The sequence below is a fragment of the Ruditapes philippinarum genome, unplaced genomic scaffold, assembly GCF_026571515.1.
Source record: "Ruditapes philippinarum isolate M1 unplaced genomic scaffold, ASM2657151v2 ctg427_1_1_1_1, whole genome shotgun sequence".
Classification (NCBI taxonomy): Eukaryota; Metazoa; Mollusca; class Bivalvia; order Venerida; family Veneridae; genus Ruditapes; species Ruditapes philippinarum.
The window spans coordinates 280,231-302,822 of NW_026860379.1; the positions used below are offsets into that span (position 1 = coordinate 280,231).

General features: G+C 31.4%; 2 protein-coding genes across 2 annotated transcripts in view; both read left to right on the forward strand.

Moving 5' to 3' along the window:
• Positions 1-6,241, forward strand: part of LOC132759825 (nuclear anchorage protein 1-like) — a 61,849-nt gene extending 55,608 nt beyond the window's left edge. Inside the window, exons 42-44 of the mRNA XM_060751681.1 lie at positions 454-656; positions 1,276-1,354; positions 2,065-6,241. Coding sequence (XP_060607664.1) covers positions 454-656; positions 1,276-1,354; positions 2,065-2,115 — 333 coding nt within the window. The 3' untranslated portion in view covers positions 2,116-6,241. The remainder of the gene's footprint in view (positions 1-453; positions 657-1,275; positions 1,355-2,064) is intronic.
• A 5,163-nt stretch (positions 6,242-11,404) lies between these two features.
• On the forward strand, positions 11,405-16,148 carry LOC132759827 (RNA-binding protein RO60-like). Its single transcript, XM_060751682.1, has 3 exons — positions 11,405-11,565; positions 13,418-13,596; positions 14,225-16,148. The coding sequence occupies exons 1-3, from the start codon at positions 11,485-11,487 to the stop codon at positions 15,657-15,659; spliced, it is 1,695 nt and encodes a 564-aa protein (XP_060607665.1). The 5' UTR covers positions 11,405-11,484; the 3' UTR covers positions 15,660-16,148.
• Positions 16,149-22,592: the final 6,444 nt, after the last annotated feature.

The window sequence follows — 22,592 nt, forward strand, 5'->3', positions numbered from 1 at the left end:
TCAAAACTTTCACTTCTCTTGAAAAAGAGAACACGAGATTTTAGGAAATTATACCTGTTTTAAGGTTCTGATGATATTATTAGATCTAGACTTAAGTAAATGCATGAAGATATTATTTTTCATAGATTTATCCTCAATTTCATACTAGTGTTTCCTGTCCCCATACCAATATGTAAGAATTACGCCAAGAACTTTTTTAGAAATTGATCTACTCAAGTGGCTGCTTGTTGCCTGAAATAATGCACTGAGAAGCACCTTAGGGCTTCCTTTTCCAGTAAAGCTGAAAAGTCGCCATATGACCTTAACAGTGATCGTGTGACTTTAATAAAAACCCTAATAAACAGTTTGACATGTTTGTGCTAAAGGGTCGTAACTCCTTCTTTGTTTACTATAAGTTACAACCCTTTTGCATCAAGCCCTCGATAATTTTTTATTATAATTCTGTTATGACAGGAAGCTATGTCCATCAACAAATCTCTGTCGGCACTCGGTGACGTGATCTCGGCTCTCAGTAGTGATCAACAGTTTATCCCGTACCGTAACAACAAGCTCACCATGTTGATGCAGGACTCCCTCGGAGGCAACGCAAAAACTCTCATGTTTGTGAATATTTCGCCTGCTGACTACAACATGGACGAAACTGTTATCTCTCTTACGTAAGTGCTTTTGTTACTAATTTTAGACATTGTGTTTTATATGTATGCAATAATGTTGTGTATACAATAAGTAATAGAAAGAGAACACCAGGCTATCTGAATTGTACAAGGGGGCGGGGGTTTAGCCCACGAGTTATACTGTTGAAAAGTATGCAGTATTGTTATCACAAATATATGCAATGGTGTTATTCATCTTATATAATTATGCAATAGTGTTATTTCATTTATGCAATAATGTTATTATAAGTATGCAATACTGTTTTGTTATTATTATATAGTATGCAATTCTTCTATTGTAAGGGTGCAATATTTTACATTTTGTTTAGGCATAAATACTGTCATATTTTAGGTAATGTTTAAAGTATACAATATTATAATTTTAGGTATTGTTTAAAGTAAACAATATTATAATTTTAGGTAATGTTTAAAGTATACAATATTATAATTTTAGGTATTGTTTAAAGTAAACAATATCATAATTTTAGGTAATGTTTAAAGTATACAATATTATAATTTTAGGTATTGTTTAAAGTATACAATATTATATTTTAGGTATTGTTTAAAGTATACAATATTATAATTTTAGGTATGTTTAAAGTATACAATATTATAATTTTAGGTATGCATCAAGAGTGAAGCTTATTACAAATGATGCCAGTAAGAATGCTGATAACAAAGAAATTGCCAGACTTCGAAATGTAAGTATTTTTGCCTATTATCACGTTGATTTGTTGGGGTTTTGTTATTTATTTTTTTTTACTTCAAATTATTTTTTTCAGCTGTTTGATTATCAATTTGGTTAGTTTTGTTATCATGATCAGTTTTAGACACATTGAAAACATTGAAATTTCATTGCTTTAATTGGGCTTAATCAACTTGAATTGATTAGATTGTGAGTTCCAAAGTGTTCCAGAAGCATCAAAATCTGAAATTTGAAATTTTTACATAGATTCACTGGGTAGTCAAAGGGGAAAATATGCAAAACTTCACAAAGAATTATACTCAGAAATATTTTAAACATTGTTTTTTTTGGAAATTCTTAACCTAATTAGGTAAAAGCATTGATATGCTTTTAATTTTGGAATCATTTTGCATAATTTATATGATTATTCTGGAAAAGCGGGTAGACAGAATCATGATTTTTTCACGTTATAAATTTTGTCCAAACAAATTTCATCAAATCGTAAACAAAATTGAAAAAAAAAAAATTCCAGTCCTGTCATATCAAAAGAAAAAACATGGTACACTGTAAACAAAAACATTTAGTTCTTCTGTAGAACTACAATTAAAGAAAATAAATGTCAGAACAAAAAAAAGATGATATGATCAGTTATCCTCCTGATATGTAAATGTTGTAAATTTATTAATTATTTTCAACTTTCTATTTTTAACTTTTTTTTATTTTTAGATCATTGACAAGTTGAAGAAAGGAGAAGCTGTGCAGGAGGAGGAAATTTAGTACCGTTCAACCTACCTCCGAAAAATTCCAACTTTATGACAAAAAAAATAAAGTTGTTTTATAAATTTGAAAAAAAAGACGGTATAACAAATCTAGAAATTTAATGACAAAAAAATTAAAAATTTTGAAGGTTAGAAAACCTGTGTAAAAGACACCCCAACACATTTTATGTAATAACTACACAAACTATTGAATTTGATAGCATGTTCAAGAAAATGATGGAAAAAAGAAAAGAAACAACATCCGTTTATTTCAAAACGTTATGTCCAAGAAACGGAAGAACTTTTAGTTTAAGAAAATGATATTATACTAAAACTAAATGTGGTAAATGTCTTCTTGAGTGCTTTTGAGGAACCAAAATTTTTTTTAGATTTTAATAAGAAGAATTCTTTTAATTAAATTGTCAAAACAATTTTAAACAACAAATTTATTAAATTTCTTGAAATTGTATTGAGAAAAGTTTACATGAAGTATAAAAAACAAAATATTTCCATTGTGAACAACATACATTATGATTAAGTTCTTGAAAAAATTGATGGTAAAATGAGCGTGCCTTTTCAGCATTCGATTTTTGTTCTTGTTCATTGTGAATTTGTTATATTACCTTGCCACTTTTTTATTTAAGGAAACCATGTTACGACATATTTGACTGAAATATCATCACATGATGTATACACGTCAGAGCTGAAAAAAAAAAATTGTAAAGAAATAGTTTTTTTTCTCAAATGCCTTGTGAAAGATTTAATTTTAAAAAAAAGTTTAAAACATTTATTGTTTAGCTTTCCCAAGAAAAAAAGTTTGTTTTTGTTTTTCCAAAGAAAAAATGGCATAAAAATGGTTCTGAGTTCAAGTTATGCATGATAATTCAGTCAAAAAGCAGTTTGAAAGCATTTATTATTTGAAGTACATTTATAGTACATTTCATACTTTTAAATTTACTGTTTCTGTGATATTATCGTTTTTTATGTTAGACTTTTATTTTTGTGTGAATTATTCTTCTGTTTTCATATATCTGTGATACGCAATTTGTTGGCATCTGAGAAGTTTGAAAAAATGTTGATTCATTAAGATGCCATTATATTATATTACTCATGAACTTTTTTTTGGCATACCGTATACTGGCCATTCAGTTATCGGTATAGAACATGCTAGAGAAAACAATAAATTTTGTACTTTGACCTTCATTGTAATCGCTTAAGTGAGTAATTTAGAGTCTAAAAAGGCAGTTCTACAAATAATACTTATTAAAAAAAAGCAGAATTCCTTTGACCTTCATTGTAAGTACCGGTATGTAAACCTTTAATTGATAATTTAGATTAGTAGTTCTCCAAATGGTACTTATTAAAAAAAAATAATAGTAAATAAAAATTTGTCCATTGACCTTCTTTAATTAATAATTTAGATTTGAACCTTTCAAAAAGAAATTTTGGTTTGCTCCAAATGTAAGGACTTTTTTTATTTATGTCATGAACTGCAGATATTTTAAGTGGGATTTATTTCTTATCCTAAGTGACATTTTGTCATTTAAAACCTTTGCTCTTTGAATAATAACATACATGACTGTATACACTTTAATTATAATAATAATACTATGTACCATAATATTAAAGTAAACTCCACTTATAAGGCTATCGTTTATAATGATATACCGCTTATAACGATACTGTTGCCGCAGTCCGGACTTGTTTTCAAATTGATTGCGTCTGGGATGTAACAATATTTTGATATAACAATCAATATAGATACGGCGTCTGGATATCGTTGTATAACAGTTTTACTGTATATACCATATTGTTTCCATTTAACACCCCCTGGGGGCTTGCATTTTTTTTTTTAAAAGGTGGCGGGGCGCTAATTAGAACAATATAAATGTGCTTTAAAATATTCTTATAAGACAATTCAATTATAAAAATCTTTATTATGATCAAATAATATACATGTATAATTCAGGATTATTTTTGTCATAAATTATTATTTTTAGATAAAAATATTTGGATTTTTTGGATTGCTTTTTCATTATTGATTATAAATCTATAAGGTAAATAAGGTAAATTTTTTATCTTCTACAAAATGTGGTTGAGGGGGAGGTGGCAGGGGCGATGGGCGCTAATTAGATGGGGGGGTAAATGGAAACAATACGGTACTAGTACTAATCATTGTTGTTTAATAATGTTTGTATTTCTTTTGTTTTCTGAATCAAAATTTGTATGTTTACATTAAGGCTGGTCCGTCCAATTATTAATGTGATTATATGTATATATATACATGTATTAAACTATGCATTTACTGTTTTTATATGGGCAGGTCCTTTTTACTGTTGTTTATATAATAGATAAACTTACTAGATTTTGTTTGCATTTTTATGTCTTGATTAGTGGTTTTTATAGGTACAGTCTTGTTAAATTTGATAATTTCTCTATTAATGTCTTTATTTTTCTAACACTCTTTGATGGGCTGGGATATATTTTTTTATTATAAATTTAGAAAGATAAAATCAGTTTTAAAAATCATTAAAATAATTTTAATTCTAGATTAATATAACAAAGCGACGCTCACAGATCTGGTATCTGGAGTCATAGAGGACTCTGTAGAATTCTTAATATTAATAATTAATGAATTACTTGTTTTTACAGTAAGTTTACTAATTTAAATGTCAACATTCTGTTACCTTAGTGCAATAACTGATTTACTCCTATGAAATTAAAGGAACTAAAGCCGTTACTGCACTAAGGTCATAAATTTTCTTTATTAGCCCTTTCACAGCAGTTTGCATAACTTGTCATTTATTTCCCTACATGTATTTGGAATCCCGTCCACTTAATGAAATTAACAATTGATTAGGTACTGATTTAAAAATAGTAAAACTGGTAATGTACACATGCTTGGAAGGCCGATATTGGTTTTCCTAAATTTTTCTTACCAATGCAAGTTCAAACTACAGAGTAACACACCGTGACACGTCAAGTTTTTCTTAATTATTTATTATAGTAAAAACTGGAAAATGGCTATATGACGTTTTACAGTGTCGTTGCGACTTAAAATTCCAACAAAAATAATATTTGTGGTAATGATTATGAAACTATCAACAGTCAACTATAGTATTTCTTATGCAATATGTTGATGTTAACTAACAAAAATAATGTGCCTGTCAGCAGTGCAGGGCAATTAGCTGGCCTGCCATGCTGCTTTGTGTTATTATTTTTATGCTATTATAAGCTCAACTATAAGAAAATATGGAGAGCTATTGTATTCAACCAGGGTCCAAAGTTATGAAGAAATTTTTTTTTAATTATCTAAGCTCAGACTGAGGTCTTAAGTATTTAATTTGTCAAAGCAAAACTGACACAGAAACAACACTGACCAAAGAAAATCCTGAGACAGTACTCAGAAAATGTTTTATATCCTCAAAGCCAGGTGTCAGGTGTCAGAAAGGAATTGAAAGTGGAAAGGATTGAATCTTCTCACACTTATTTTAGAGCATAATAGGAGGCCAATGTCCAAGGCCCATAACTATAACATGGATTTTTACAGAATTATGACCCTTTTTGAAGTTAAAAGATTCCACTTTATCCAAGCTCTTGTTTCACGATAAGTCAAGCACACTGACCTACTGACAGTTTTTTGTTTTTATAACAAAGTCCTCTTAATTTAAAATATACAGTTGCAAATAATATAAGTGGACCAGGACAAGTGGTTTTTTTAATAAAAAAACAAAACAACATACCTACATATTTAAAAGGCTCTTAATATGCGAATTGAATTGAAAACTCCGTATTTGAAGTATTATAAGTAATAGGTGCCTTGCAGTGAAAGGGTTATTTGAAGAAAAAAAGTGAAGTCTATAGTTGAGGGTTGTTTTTTTATTGGGTAGAGGGAGGGAAATTGAGGTATTTTTATTGTGTAAAAATGCATTAGAATATTTATAAGAGTGAAAATAATTATGATTGTCAATTCTTTTAATGTTTTTTATGAGCAAATATCAACATATGTTCAAGTTTGCCATGTTTACGAAGCATTTCATTTTTTTTTTAATTTTCCAAAGATTGAAACAATGTGATATGATGATGAGTAATCTTGTTTTTATTTGTAGATTTTTCTTTCTGAGTCAATAAACTTTCAGCATTTACATCTTTCTTGTTTTGCTTTTACAATTTTAATCTAATGTACACCGCTGTGGGTTCGAACCCTGACAGGGACTTTGGATTCTTTAATGTCAGGAAGCTATCCAGCTAGCTTACGGAACGTTGTGTGGTTCTACTCAGGTGCCCGTTCGTGCCTGAAATAATGCACGGAAAGGCACCTGAGTTCTTGCTCCACCAGTAAAGCTGGAACGTCGCCAAATGACCTATACTGTGTCGGTGTGACGTAAAACCCAATAAAAGAAACAAACAAACATGGCAGCCACAAAAACTTCAACAGAGAAAGTTTAGATCTGATCTTTGTTAGGGGTTTTTGAATGACACTGTTCCAAATCTGATCATCGTCACAGTTATTGGTTGACACTGTAGTGAGTTATTTGCAGGACACTGTACCAAATCTGATCTTTGTCACTGTCATTTGAAGGACACATTAACCAAATCTGATCTTTGTCACAATTATTTGAAGGACACTGTGCCAAATCTGATCTTTGTCACAGTTATTTGAAGGACACTGTACCAAATCTGATCTTTGTCATAGTTATATTTGAAGGACACTGTACCAAATCTGATCTTTGTCACTGTTATTTGAAGGACACTGTACAAAATCTGATCTTTGTCACAGTTATTTGAAGACACTGTACCAAATTTGTTCTTGTCATAGTTTATATTGAAGGACACTGTATCCAAATCTGATCTTTGTCATAGTTTAATTTGAAGGACACTGTACCAAATCTGATCTTTGTCATAGTTATATTTGAAGGACACTGTACCAAATTTGATCTTTGTCACTGTTATTTGAAGGACACTGTACAAAATCTGATCTTTGTCACAGTTATTTAAAGGACACTGTACCAATTTTGATCTTTGTCATAGTTATATTTGAAGGACACTGTACCAAATTTGATCTTTGTCACTGTTATTTGAAGGACACTGTACCAAATCTGATCTTTACCACAGTTATTTGAAGGACACTGTACCAAACCTGATCTTTGTCACAATTATTTGAAGGACACTGTACCAAATCTGATCTTTTTCACTGTTATTTGAAGGACACTGTACAAAATTTGGTCTTTGTCACTGTCATTTGTATGACACTTTACCAAATCTGATCTTTGTCACAGTTATTTGACGGACACTGTACCAAATCTGATCTTTGTCACTGTCATTTGAAGGACACTGTACCAAATCTGATCTTTGTCACAGTTATTTGAAGGACACTGTACCAAATCTGATCTTTGTCACTGTCATTTGAAGGACACTGTACCAAATCTGATCTTTGTCACAGTTATTTGAAGGACACTGTACCAAATCTGATCTTTGTCACTGTCATTTGAAGGACACATTAACAAAATTTGATCTTTGTTACAGTTATTTGAAGGACACTGTACCAAATCTGATCTTCGTCACTGTTATTTGAAGGACACTGTACCAACTCTGATCATTGTAACAGTTATTTGAAGGACACTGTATAAAATCTGATCTTTATAACAGTTATTTGAAGGACACTGTACCAAATCTGATCTTTGTCACTGTTATTTGAAGGACACTGTACCAAATCTGATCATTGTCACTGTTATTTGAAGGACACTGTACCAAATCTGATCTTTGTAACAGTTATTTGAAGGCCACTGTACCAAAATGGATCTTTGTAACAGTTATTTGAAGGACACTGTACCAAATCTGATCTTTGTAACAGTTATTTGAAGGACACTGTACCAAAATGGATCTTTGTAACAGTTATTTTAAGGACACTGTACCAAATCTGATCTTTGCCACAATTATTTGAATGACACTGTACCAAAACTGATCTTTGTCACAGTTATTTGAAAGGCACTGTACCAAAACTAATCTTTGCAACAGTTATTTGAAGAACACTGTACCAAAACTGATCTTTGTCACAGTTATTTGAAAGGCACTGTACCAAAACTAATCTTTGTCACAGCTATTTGAAGGACACTGTCCCAAAACTAGTCTTTGTCACAGTTCATTTGAAGGACACTGTACCAAAATGGATCTTTGTAACAGTTATTTTAAGGACACTGTATCAAATCTGACCTTTGTCACAGTTATTTGAAGGACACTGTATAAAATCTGATCTTTATAACAGTTATTTGAAGGACACTGTACCAAATCTGATCTTTGTAACAGTTATTTGAAGGACACTGTATCAAATCTGATCTTTGTCACAGTTATTTGAAGGACACTGTATAAAATCTGATCTTTGTCACAGTTTATTTGAAGGACACTGTATAAAATCTGATCTTTGTAACAGTTATTTGAAGGACACTGTACCAAATCTGATCTTTGTCACAGTTATTTGAAGGACACTGTATCAAAACTAATCTGTGTAACAGTTATTTGAAGGACACTATCAAATCTGACCTTTGTCACAGTTATTTGAAGGACACTGTATAAAATCTGATCTTTGTCACTGTTAAATTTGAAGGACACTGTATCAAAACTGACCTTTGTCACAGTTATTTGAAGGACACTGTATAAAATCTGATCTTTGTCACTGTTATATTTGAAGGACACTGTATCAAAACTGACCTTTGCCACAATTATTTGAAGGACACTGTACCAAAACTGATCTTTGTCATAGTTATTGAAGGACACTGTACCAAATCTGATCTTTGTCACAGTTATTTGAAGGCCACTGTACCAAATCTGATCTTTGTCACAGTTATTTGAAGGACACTGTACCAAATCTGATCTTTGTAACAGTTATTTGAAGGACACTGTATCAAAACTAATCTTTGTCACAGTTATTTGAATGACACTGTATAAAATCTGATCTTTGTCACTGTTATATTTGAAGGACACTGTATCAAAACTAATCTTTGTAACAGTTATTTGAAGGACACTGTATCAAAACTAATCTTTGTCACAGTTATTTGAATGACACTGTATAAAATCTGATCTTTGTCACTGTTATATTTGAAGGACACTGTATCAAAACTAATCTTTGTAACAGTTATTTGAATGACACTGTCCCAAAATGGATCTTTGTAAGTTGATGGAGTTCTTCCTAATGTAGTAGTATTAAGTATTTCTTGAAAACATTAATTTTTAAATGGAAATTAGAGGTATTAATTTGAGTGATATATAGGTATGGTATGAAAACAGAAAATCCTTGATTTCATAAAGATAGATTTCATTGTTAGAATATAGCAAATAAAATTTGCACAATGGAAGTCAGTAAGTAATTTTCTTCAAATATATCCATGTATATAACTTACCATCCCCAAACTCCTCAAATATTACTAAAGGTGTATTATTAGATTCTGAGTATTGCATAACTTAATGAAAAAAGTTTTCATTTACGAGTTGCAAGGATTGGTTTTCTGTTCCCTGAAAAACATCAAAATTTTGCAAACAAAGCAAAAATTTCATTAATTGTTAAAAATAACTTTTTGGGTTTTTCAAGAGTGTTTCCAAAAATAAATCAGACAAGCTAGGTCATCTAAAAATAGTTTTGCAAAAATTAATCAAGGGCAGCTGATATATTTATTCATATTACCGTTTAAAAGATTATGTTATGTTATGTTATGTTATGTTATGTTATGTTTTATCAACTGCATTGCGTACTTCTTTTTGGACAGGTTTTAACGGATGTACTTATAATCATTTTTAATGAATTTGCATATAGATCTAATGAAAGTTGAAATATATATTTATGTTATTTCATATTCACATGTCTTATGCGAAAAAGCCCAAACCTTTTTTCATTGACATCTCCTAAACTACCATGAATTAAAGGCCCATTAAGTCTAAAAACACATATATATATTCATTTTTCTTTCAAAATCCTTTCTATTTATTTATTTATTTATTCATTTAAAGGACTATGCAAAAGCATCGCGGCATGTGACTGCAAATGTCCACGGGATTTCGTGACGATAATTTGCGGTAATATTTCAACCAAGCGTTAAAAGTGCGGGTTTCGTAATTAAATTATAGAACGGTTTTAGCTCGTCGGTTTTGTAGATTAATATTATTATGATCGGTGTGACGTCGTTTGCAAAAACTTTAATGAAGCCTATTATTCAAACATTTTAAAAGTTATCAACATGAAACTGACTACTTGCTCATCATGTGCAGTTGTTGGACAAGGCTCATGATTTTGAAAGTTATACCCTCTTTTAACTTAGATTTTTTTTTTCAACCTCAACGGACGAGCGTTTCAATCGCATGCGGTCCTCGCGTTTAAATTTGATAATTAGAAGATTATAACATTGTGTCAGATACTTCCAGAAGAGAAGGTTTAAATTGTCTTCTGCATACAACGTCCTACATTTGCATGATCCAAAAAGCGGTGTTGGCTGGAACAACCAGTGCAGTATCTACTTTTTCCTTCTGATAGACATTGTCCCTAAACTAAACCGCCACTTGGAGCATATCGACTAAAAAATGTGATCTACGATTCTACGTACAGTTCTTTAAACAAAATGTTCTTGCTTTCCCAAAACGTACTTATTTATACTTTATAAACAATTTTCCAAGACAACATGGTTAGACTTAAAACTATTATAGGTCTTATTTTTATAGAATACCAGTACGTAAAATGGCACCTTTACTCAAATAATTTATATTGTCTAAGGTAAATGGTCAGAGACAGGTAAAAATAAAAATAACTTGACAATTTGGCATAATTGTATTCAATTATTTAAATATCTTACTATGAAAAAAAAAGAAAGAAAAACAATATCAACGTGAAAAAAGGAAATTTCTATATAAATATCGTTCAGAATATATCGGTAATATTATGCTTTTAAAATTGTGAAAAAAGAGCGGTGAAGTCTTTTTATAATTTAGGTAATTTTTATCTCGTGTTATTCTATCAATTATTGGTCAATCACCAGTTTAATAGCCAATCTTTAAAATATAATACAATTTTGACAACTGAAATTCGACAGCATATAATGTCACTTTCAGGTTTTGGAAAAATGGATGCAATGCTTTATACAAAGCTATTAGTCAATTCAAGGTGATAAAAAAAACTTTACTAGAATATTTAATGATCACAAGGATATTAATTTTGTTTGATATATTCCTTATCGTACAACTTAAATTTGTGTATTCTATTTATAGTCCAGAAAAGTGGTTTTCCGATACATTAACTGCGACGCGTGTACAAATAAACTGGGAAAAACCTAGCTGTTACTATATTTAACAACGCAGTACTTGCTCATGGGTTTATATAGAGTGAAGACATGAAAAATAATTTAAGATGGGTCTAACAAGATCAAGATTCAGCAGTGATCACGACGATCAAGAAACATGGCAATCATCGAGGAAATTTATAACAGAGGTAAAGTTTTCGATGTTTACTGTAATGATTTATCAAGCAGATTTGTTATTTTCGTACGGACTCGGAGGGCCCAGACAATCAGCGTCTTCCTTATGAGAACTCTAAAAATAACTCAAATAATTGGAATTTGAACATGTTTATAAAGCTGAATTTGAAATAACATTATACCTGTTTATATGTTCAACAAGAATACGTTTAATTTTGATTTAATAACATGAAAATAATAGCGGTGTGCCAAAAATACGTATAGTGGCGTAAAGTAGTAAAGTAGCGATTTTGTCCATCAGTGTGTTCGATCATGAATACTGGTGTTGTTCTGCTCATCTTAAGCCAAGGGCTTCTCTTACAAAAATTAAGGGCATATGACAGGAGGCCCTTCAATAGCAAATTTTAGTTACAGCACAGGAACTTGAAATTCTATCAATATTAATAATAATATCCAAAATATACCCCAAATACAGTATAAATAAATACTGTATAGGGGGTATATTTTGGATATTATCATTAATATTGATAGAATTTCAAGTTCCTGTGCTTACAGCCTTCCGTGTCTATCGATAGTCAACTAAGCTACGCTGTCAAACACACCAAAACAATTAATATTATATATAAAATATTGAAATGTGCCTTTATTTCAGATACGAAGTAAGTCTATTGTTGGCAGCATTAGAACAATTATTAAGTTTTTAGTAATAAAATAAAGAAAAACATGATTCTTGAGTTCTTCTGCAGTATTTAAACCTATATACTGTACCCACGGATTTAACTTAAGCCGTGTATAAATATATATGATACAGTACCCATTTTCCCTCTTTTCTTTTTATTCTTATAACGTTACTTTGTATATTGTCAGAGTTTGTACATATTTGCCTTAAAAATAAATTAAATGATATATCTAGTAAAGATTAAACTGTACAGTTGCACTACCTTCATATCTGATATCAATCTACGTTGTGATTTAACTGCGCAATAAAATGAATGACCGGGTTCTAAAAATAACTTTTATTTTTAAATATTGTTCTTATTTATTAATATTATATATACGTTTAAAATTTGTTTTCTTATATTTATATAATATGATAATTTTCATGCCACAAGATGAAAATAAATCATGTATTTATAGAAAAAACTTGAATTTTCTGTTTATTATATACATTGCTCTTTTTTGACGTTAAAATTTGAAAGAATTTTCCTTAAATTTTTCGTATTGGCAGAATTTAATAGAAAGTAGTCCGGCAAAATACGGAAAATACGTGAATACGGAAAATATGTTTCACTGCAGTGAAAAATAAATTTTTACCGTGAAAATACGGAAAATGAAAATACGCATTTTATTTAATTAATATTTCTCAATATTTCATTTATAAGTATATAATAAATATATTTCTGACATTTACATATATTTATTTTACTTGTTGATATAGGCATAAGTATAGAACAACTTTCTGACTCCCATAACTCTAAACGTCGCTTTTATTTTGACTGGTCTAGAAATACTTTGAAACCTGTTCTATCTGCGTATATAGTACACTTGAAACTTACATAATATAATAATATTTGAAAGCCAGAAAATTGAATTCAACTATATAATTATATTAAGCCATATATATACACGAATTACTCAATTAGAAAAACAATCATTCAAATAGGTTTCTTGGAAACGTTGATTATTATTTTTTGTAAATTTAGATTTATAATGTAATAAACATAATTATGTAACATTTTGTTTGTAGGAGGAACTATCTGAAATTAAACTTCAAATTAAGTTTCCAAAATTATGAAAGTTACTTGTAGTCTTGTAGTTATCCAGCTTTAATTTATAAAAACCCCTTTTTCTTAATTTTTAATTTAGAAGGCCCAGCGCGAGCCGTTGACCCCGAAGCAGGTGAAGAATCGGTCCGGGGCTTACGTATGGGAGGTCAACGACATGATGAAGTTGCAAAGGTTTCTGTTCCTAGGGGCAGATAACTCTTTCTGTTACAAGGCGGTCACCAATGAGCCCAAGAGAGAAAATGCCCAATGCGTTGATAGGTTGGTACTTTTATACATTTGTTCCTCATTTTGAAATTGTCGCCGTAACATAAAACTTAAGAATAATAAATCAGAAAAATAAACCCGAAGATTCCAGTTCTGTCATTCATAAGTGAGTTTTTGGAAATTCATTCGGAAGAATTGTTTCCTGTGGTAACCAGATGACATTTTGTTGGGATTGCGCAAATGTACTTTCGTTTTCAATTGTCAGTTTTTTTTGGGATCCCATTCCATACGAAATTGCATGTACAACGCGCAACTGATTAAAAAGAGTTATTTATTTATAGAAATTGTAAATTATTTGTCTAAGGGAACCCAGCATATGGCACACGGTTTGTTTGGCAGGGAGCAGGCACAATGTTTACATGCAACAAATATTCAAATAGCTGTTGATGTGTTTGCCGTTATTAATTGGTGTCTTTGCAGATCGTATCAGTCGCAACTTTTCGGTCCAATATTAATAAATTAATTAATTAATAGATATCAATCAATCAATCAATCAATTAAATAATGTATTGATATATCGGTTTGCTCTTAGACCGGAATATACATTTTATGTGTTTATATCCCAGGTTTGTTTAAAACGGTTTTATGAAACTGGTATTAAATAGATTAAATATTTTTACAGACTTATTGCAGACGGTAAAGGACCAGAGGTGGTCGAGCTAATCCGAACTATTAGCTTGGCCGGTCGGGCTGCGAGACAGAACCCAACCATTTTTGCTTTAGCCATCTGTGCAAGATCGAATGACACGAAAACTAAGACACTGGCGTATGCTGCGCTGAACGAAATGTGTAGAATTCCCACACATTTGTTTATGTTTGTCAAATACTGTGAAGACGTAAGTTCTGGAACTGGCTGGGGCCGAGCCCACAGACACGCGATCGTCAATTGGTATATGAATAAATGTAAAAACCCAACGGCGGTAGCTCGTCTGATTACCAAGTATAGGAATAGAGAGGGATGGACGCACCGTGACGTGGTTCGTCTGGCTCACCCTAAAGCAACAGACGACACTTTGAATATTATTCTGAAATTTATCATGAAAGGTTTCATAGAGGCACGGGCGCTGGCGGATAAACAAATGGGCAATGACGATAAGCTAATGAAGATGATAGCGTTCCTAGAAGCCACGGAGAAAGCGAAGAGATGCACAGATGAAGATGAAATGGTCAAAATGATCCAGACGCATGGTTTAGAGCGGGAGCACATCCCGACGCAGTTGTTGAACTCGAGGAAAGTTTGGGAAGCTCTTATTATGAACTTGAAAATGGAAGCAGCAATTCGTAATCTTGGGAAAATTACATCATTGGGACTGTGTGGGGAAGGTTCTTTTGTTGAACAAGCAATATGTAGTAAACTGACAGATGAAAAAGCGCTTAAAGAGGCAAGAATTCATCCATTCAAGGTTTTACTGGCTTTGACCACGTACGAAAAGGGTAGAGGAGAAAAGGGACATTTGAGTTGGGAACCAAACAAGAATGTTATTGCAGCTCTCGATAAAGCGTACTATTTGTCATTTGCATCCGTGGAACCGACCGGGAAACGGTACTTGTTGGCTATAGACGTAAGTGGTTCCATGAATGTTCCATGCGTCGGGAGTCAGACCATAACGTGTCGTCACGCCGCCGCAGCAATGATGATGGTCACGGCAAGGTCGGAAGCAAATTTTGATATCGTCGCTTTCTCGCACCATCTTATGCCAATGGACATAAATAAAAATGACACATTGCCCGAAGTTCTCGAAAAAACAGAGCGCCTCCCATTTGGTGGTACAGACTGTGCTTTACCCATGCTTTGGGCGGATGAAAATAAAAAGAAGTACGATGTATTCATTGTATATACGGACAGTGAAACATGGTACGGCAGGATTCACCCGTCACGTGCTCTCAAAGATTACAGAGAAAATATGAAAATTCACGATGCGAAACTGATTGTCGCTGGAATGGCTTCAAACGGATTCAGTATTGCAGACCCAGACGACCTGGGTATGTTGGACATCGTTGGCTTTGACTCGGCCGCTACCCAGACAATTGCCAACTTCAGTCTTGGTAAAATGTAAATTAAAGGAATTCAAACTTTAGTGTTAATATTGTTTCTCTTGTTACAATTAAACTGTTAAATTCTCGCAGGTCATAAAAAGTCATCGCGTATATCATTATCGTGACGTGTCGTGACGTAACGTCGAAAAATCAAGCCAATGAGACTACACAAAGTCAGGCTAGCGCTTGTGTGATTGAAAAAAATATCAGATTATACATTGTATCAGACATTGTTTTTAAAACAATAATCAGAGAGCCGTAATTTGTTTACTGAAGCGGATTCACAGTCTTATCTAGAAAGTCAACGATTTCCTCGTGTGTTTGACTGTCATTAACTCCTTATATTGCATAACTCTTAAATGTAGGTAATTCTCTGTAAAGGTTTTCTAACTTCTATGTAACTTATTATGACAATTAAATAATGCACTTCACGTTTTCTATTAAGAACATGCATGTAAAAAGTATAAAAAGTATGTGTAATTAAATGATAACTGTTAATTTTAATATGTTTAGCTGTTTTTGTTGTTTTTGTTTTATTTTTTTCATTTTCATTTATTATGATTTTTTTGCCTTTTCTTTCTTTTTCAGTTCATTGTATTTAGGAAAATAGAAACACATTTCATTATTTATTCAAATACAAGTATACTGACGTGTTTTAATTTTTTTTAAATTTAAAACAATATATTACTTGTTTTTAAGTAAGTATACACGTCTTAGTACATTTTGATATTTTCACGGTGAAAAATATCAAAATATAATTTCTAAACTGCTAAGCCGAAAACTTTGACAATTCTTTTTAAGAGGTTAGGATACGGGAAATTAAATTAAAGTACGCTATAAGAGAAGGGGCATAAAGTCACGCGGTAAAACTCATTCAAAATGACTATTCCATTAAAAGTATGGTATAAATATAAAACTATTTGCTTTGCATAAAAGATCAAACTACTTTTCAATCCTGAACACCAGCTTTTATATTTTCACTCTTAGCCACATAAAAATGTTGCATCTGAATTTCACTTTCTGATATACATTTCGATCTTGCATATAAAAGTTGAAGATTATATTTATTCACAAGAACATTTCATTGCATTTATCAATACAATGGATTTGTTTCATCTATTTTTAGATACATCGACATTAGTCTACCGGTCATTATTTCTTATATTGTATTTTCTTTTCTCAGTATCATAGTTTCTTCATATCGTAATGTTGAATCATTTCGTTGTTCATATGTATATTGTCATTTATTGTCATAAAAAAATATATTTAATATAGAGTTCTTGAAATACCAATAGAGTATTGTCATTACTAATTACCACAAATATATACTAGTATCATAAATCCTTGCTGCCATTTAGTCGTGCTATATCATTTATACCGAGTCCTCAGTTTAGCGTTTTAATAGCAAATATATATGATAATTCCTCGCTGCCATTTAGTCGTGCAATATCATCTTTACCGAGTTCCAAAAGTAGCATTTTAATACCACATATATATCATAAATCCTCGCTGCCATTAAGTCGAGCTTTATCATCTATACTGAGTTCTCAGTAAAGCATTTGATACCACATATATATAATCCCCCCTGCCATTAGGTCTTTTTATACAAAGCCATTGGTAGTATATTCAAATATATTTATACAGAGCCCTCGGTAGTATATTTAATCAGAGCCCTCGTTAGTATATTTAACCAGAGCCCTCGGTAGTATGTTAAACTATCTTTTATACAGAGCCCTCGGTTGTATATTTAACCAGAGCCCTCGGAAGTATATTTAATCAGAGCCATCGGTAGTATATTTATACAGAGCCCTCGGTAGTATATTTAATCAGAGACCTCGGTAGTATATTTAATTAGAGCCCTCGGTAGTATGTTTAATCAGAGCCCTCGGTAGTATATTTAATCAGAGCCCTCCGCAGTATATTTATACAGAGCCCTCGGTAGTATTTAAAGGTATCTTTTATATATAACCCTCGGTAGTATCTTTATATATAGCCCTTGGTAGTATATTTATACAGAGCTTTCGGTAGTATTTAAAACTATCTTTATACAGAGCCCTCGATAGTAAAATTATACAAAGCCCACGGTAGTATATTAAACTATCTTTTATATACAGCCCTCGGTAGTTATTGATACAGAGCCCTAGATAGTATATTTATACAGAGCCGTCGGTGCATCATCGTGGATACGATATTGAATGAAGCAGTGTATCAATCATACAGAATTCTTATGAGTATATCGTTGCTTCCATTAATAAGAGCTCTTGTATAATAGTATAGTTACGTATCACTGTTAACATTATATTAGACATGGGGCCATTGGTTTAGTTTACGGTATTACCGTGTGACTTACTGATGATGATGACGTCATAATATAATATGACGTAATTGACGTTGCTGCTATACCTTAGAGTAACGCCACAACATGGCGGCGATAGACAAGAGAAAGCGTTCTTCAATGTCGAGATGTACTGCAGTCATGTGTAGTCCTCTATTTTGCAAGCCAAAGAAAGATGATCATATAATAATCACCAGAATATACCAGTCTAAAAGTTTAACAGAACAGAACGCACGTAAATTAATCTTGCCAAAAGCAACTTTCAGCGAAATTACGGCCTCGGAGCTCGAAAAGTCATTCAAGAAGGAAAAGATAAGGAAGCGGCGTTTCTGGCACTTCGGTAAGTGGAAATGGGTCGGAATAACTGGCACGGATTTAGAAATGGCCGAGAAAAAAGAGGACTTCGATGTGGCAGACGACAATGAGATTTCTATTGATGACGAGTCCAATGATTTATACGTAAACAGGGATAACCGCGACTAATAACAATTTGCGAATGTTTCATACAATTTATTTTTGTAATATCGTCCATGGCAAAAAGAAAACTGGAAATTTCATTCTTTTTAAAGGGACATAAAAAACATGATGCTTTAAAAAATATATCAATTGTCAAAAATAAACACGATTAATTCTTATTTAAAACTGTGTTGTTTATAATTATCACCATCATCATCATCATCATCATCATCATCATCATCATTATTTTGTACACCATTTTTTTCGAAGTGTATAAAGGAATCGTTAAAACCTCCATTTTAGTTCTCACTCACTCCTATATTTCAAGGATATTAATCATCGAGGCATTTTTTTCTCTGCTTTTCCGCCCAAAACCCATATATTCTATTTTGCATACAACATAATAATGATATATATATAGAACGTTTTGATTCCGAAAAAAATATTCTGTTTCTAGTACTCTTTCATCATAAGTATGCTGACTTGTGTTCAGTTCTGGGCTCGTTGAAGTCTCTTTAGCTAGCTTGTGCTATTTAAATACTTTACCAACGTAGTTATTATGTAATATAAGTTATTTTTATACAAAATGTAAAAAAATGATATAAAGAGGTCATTACACTGTGTTGAATACAATACTGAATACTACTGGACGAGTACACAGCTGTCAAACCTATATTGGACGAGGCGCTAGCCCGGTATAAGTTCTGCAGCTGTGTACGAGTCCAATAGAAGCAGTATTGTTCTCAAAAATGTATTTATAATCACCTTTGTTTCACTTTTTTTTTTTTGACATTTTGACAAAACCTTGTCACTTCAAGTATGATAAATTGGAGGCATTATGGGGTACAAAATGCATTTGATACTGTTTTTTTATTATTATTATTTTTTTTTTTTATTTTGATTCTCGAAACATTACTTACTCTAAAATATGACCACTGGCTGCTGATAGCTAGCTGCGTCTTCTCTCGGTGTGAGCCCTTAATGAGTTTTATGTGGATGAAATCATGATTAACCTTCACCTTACAGTTAATCATATAATTTGGACATCACGTGGTTCAAACTCTGCAAGTTTATTGGTTGTATTTAAAAGGCCGTGATATATAATACATTTATTATATACTTATAAATGAAATATTGAGAAATATTGATGAAATAAAATGCGTATTTTCATTTTCCGTATTTTCACTGTAAAAATTTATTTTTCACTGCAGTGAAACATATTTTCCGTATTTTCACTGGTGTCTTGCCGGACTACTTTCTTCTAAATTCAGCCAATACACAAAATTTAAGGGATAGTCTTTCAAACCAGACAAAAATGTATATAATAAACAGTAAATTCAATTTTTTTCTATAAATACAGGATTTGTTTTCATTTTGTGTAATGAAAACTATCATATTTCACGTGTGGATGTCGCCACTCATGAAATATTTATTTTCATACCACTCGATGAAAATAAATCATGTATTTATAGAAAAAACTTGAATATCCTCTATGTATTATACAACATTGGTCAAAGACCCTCGTCATTTTAATAATATTAGTACAAATATTTAAGAAACTATTAAAGCCATATCAAATTAAAGGCATTACAATTGACATTGATATAAGTCAAACTAATTAAAATCCCATTGTGAAGGCTACGGTCCGTTGGGGGTGAGGGGGTCATAAAAGTATGTCAGACAGGGCATTCAATTAGGGTGTGTCATAATACAGTAAAGAAAACCCTGGATAAACGTAAACAAGATTGTATCTTGTTAATTAAGAATCAAATGTGGCACTTCTACCTGAAAAGACATTTAAATACATGCGATGATGCGTGTACACTTCACATTGTATATACAATAGAAGATGACTTCAAATATAATTAAATGTTCGAAATAATATTTAATTTCGTAAATGCTTACTTATGACCTATACCCTGATACCTATTTTGTTCAAAAGCCAGAACGCGCTCTGAAAATTTCCAATGGCGGCCTTTTCAGCAATTCATTGTAAATTTATCCTGTCCAATTTCCGGTCAATTCAAATTATATTTTTATTTTATTTTCTTCTTCGGTTTAAAGACTTTGTAAAGAGATTGTGATTTTTTTGCTTTTATAAGGATTATGTTTCTGAAAGTATTCATTATATAGTAAACATTTAAAGTGGTTGACCAATTTCATTGCATTATTGCGTTGCGTTGCATTGCGTTGCGTTGCGTTGCATTGCATTGTATTGTATTGTATTGTATTGTATTGTATTGTATTGTATTGTATTGTATTGTATTGTATTGTATTGTATTGTATTGTATTGTATTGTATTGTATTTGAAAGACCTTATTTCGGTATATAATGTATAAGATAATTCGTTTAGTTAATCTAAATTTATTGACATAGATATTACAGGATGGAAGTAATGCATCTAAAGAGGAAAACAAATTAATAATAATAATAATAATAATAATTATTATTATTATAATTATTATTATTATTATCATTATTATTATTATTATTATAAATGAATAATAAATAATAATAATTAAAATGTTGAACCAAATATCACATTTATCAATATAAAAACAACGCAAGGGAAAAAAACAAAAACAAAAATGCAATACGAACACCATGACACATTGTATATTACATACTTTATTATGAGAAATATGCCTACATGTATACATGTATATGTTTCGCTACTTTGCAAGATGTTTTAGCAACAAAAGGGCATCACTCTTACTCTTAGAATATGCATACAGGTGCTACGGCGCTTAGTTGGCTTGATAAATGTCCCAAAAAGATATAAGATGTGTAGTGGCTTCGTAGAATATTAAGAGTGTCCATATTGTAGAAAACGGAACATGTTTTTTATTATTCCCTGGCCGCATGTCAGGGGATACAATTCTGCCATCTTAAACCCGGCAAAACGCTTCGTACAACACAAAATAAGTTCACATAAGCGATGAAAAACAATGAACAACATTAAGTTTCTATAAACAAACGACTTAAAATTAATTGATTAACAATATGAATGAATCATGATTCAAATAACGAAAATGAAAACTGTTTTAAGTTTTAAATATTAATTTCAAATGTCCCTCAAGGGCTTCCATAGAAAACAGAGTGAGTGTCCATATTTTCGTGTAAAGAAAGTCGATTTTCATTGAAACAATCGAATCTATCTCCGGAAATAAATCATAATAAATTATGAAGTAGCATAATTATCTACTTACAAATGATATGCACACGTTTTTAAATAAATTAATATGGAACGCGTTAACTGCCGAATAATTGCAAAGAAAATAATGTAATAAAATATACTTGCAACAGCATAATACTTTGACACACATTTGTTTGACACAAACATTTCTTTATACTTGGGACCAAAATTATTTTTATCCCAGTTTATACAGAATCATTTTGCGTTTTTTTTTCATATTTAGAAATCACTTTACTCGTATGTAAGAAAAAAATGACTTCATTTGGACCTTTTGATTTCTTACTACAAGTAAAGAAAAAATTATTTTCATAATATTATATTAATACGATCTTATTTTTACACAATTTTATTTTATAATAAAGAGAAAGAATGACCAATTTCATGTAGAAGATGGAATGCTGCCTTAGCCGGTGCTAGGGAGGGGTATGAAAGAATTATCTGTTATAAACAGAGCCGATCAAATCGAGTTAGCAATTTATTAATTAACATTTGTTTTCATTTCTTCAAAAAAAAAACTCCCTATTCAGAATGTTCATATAATTGTATGTATGATTTCCCTTTCCCAAATGCGACGTTATGTAAAGAAAATCTGCTTATTCTTAATTAAAACAACGCAAGGTGGTATTACTGAAATTTAAACCTTATACTAATATTCTGACATAACCCGGTATTTAAAATACATATTCATCGGCAATTGATTGTTGGCTTTTTTATCATGCTATAGAAGGAGGGTAGGACAACGGCCTCGTGGAATGCTAACATTTAATTAACATTTGTATTAATATAATAATAATTATTTTATTCCAACGGGCATGTGGTTGAAAGTCAACGACCTTAACAACTCGAACACGGACGCACATAGAAAACAGCTAAATGAAACTAAAAATATATGTATACTTACTAACAAAAGAAACGCATCATGGGATTAAATACAAACATATACTACTCAAGTTCAAGTTAGTTTCA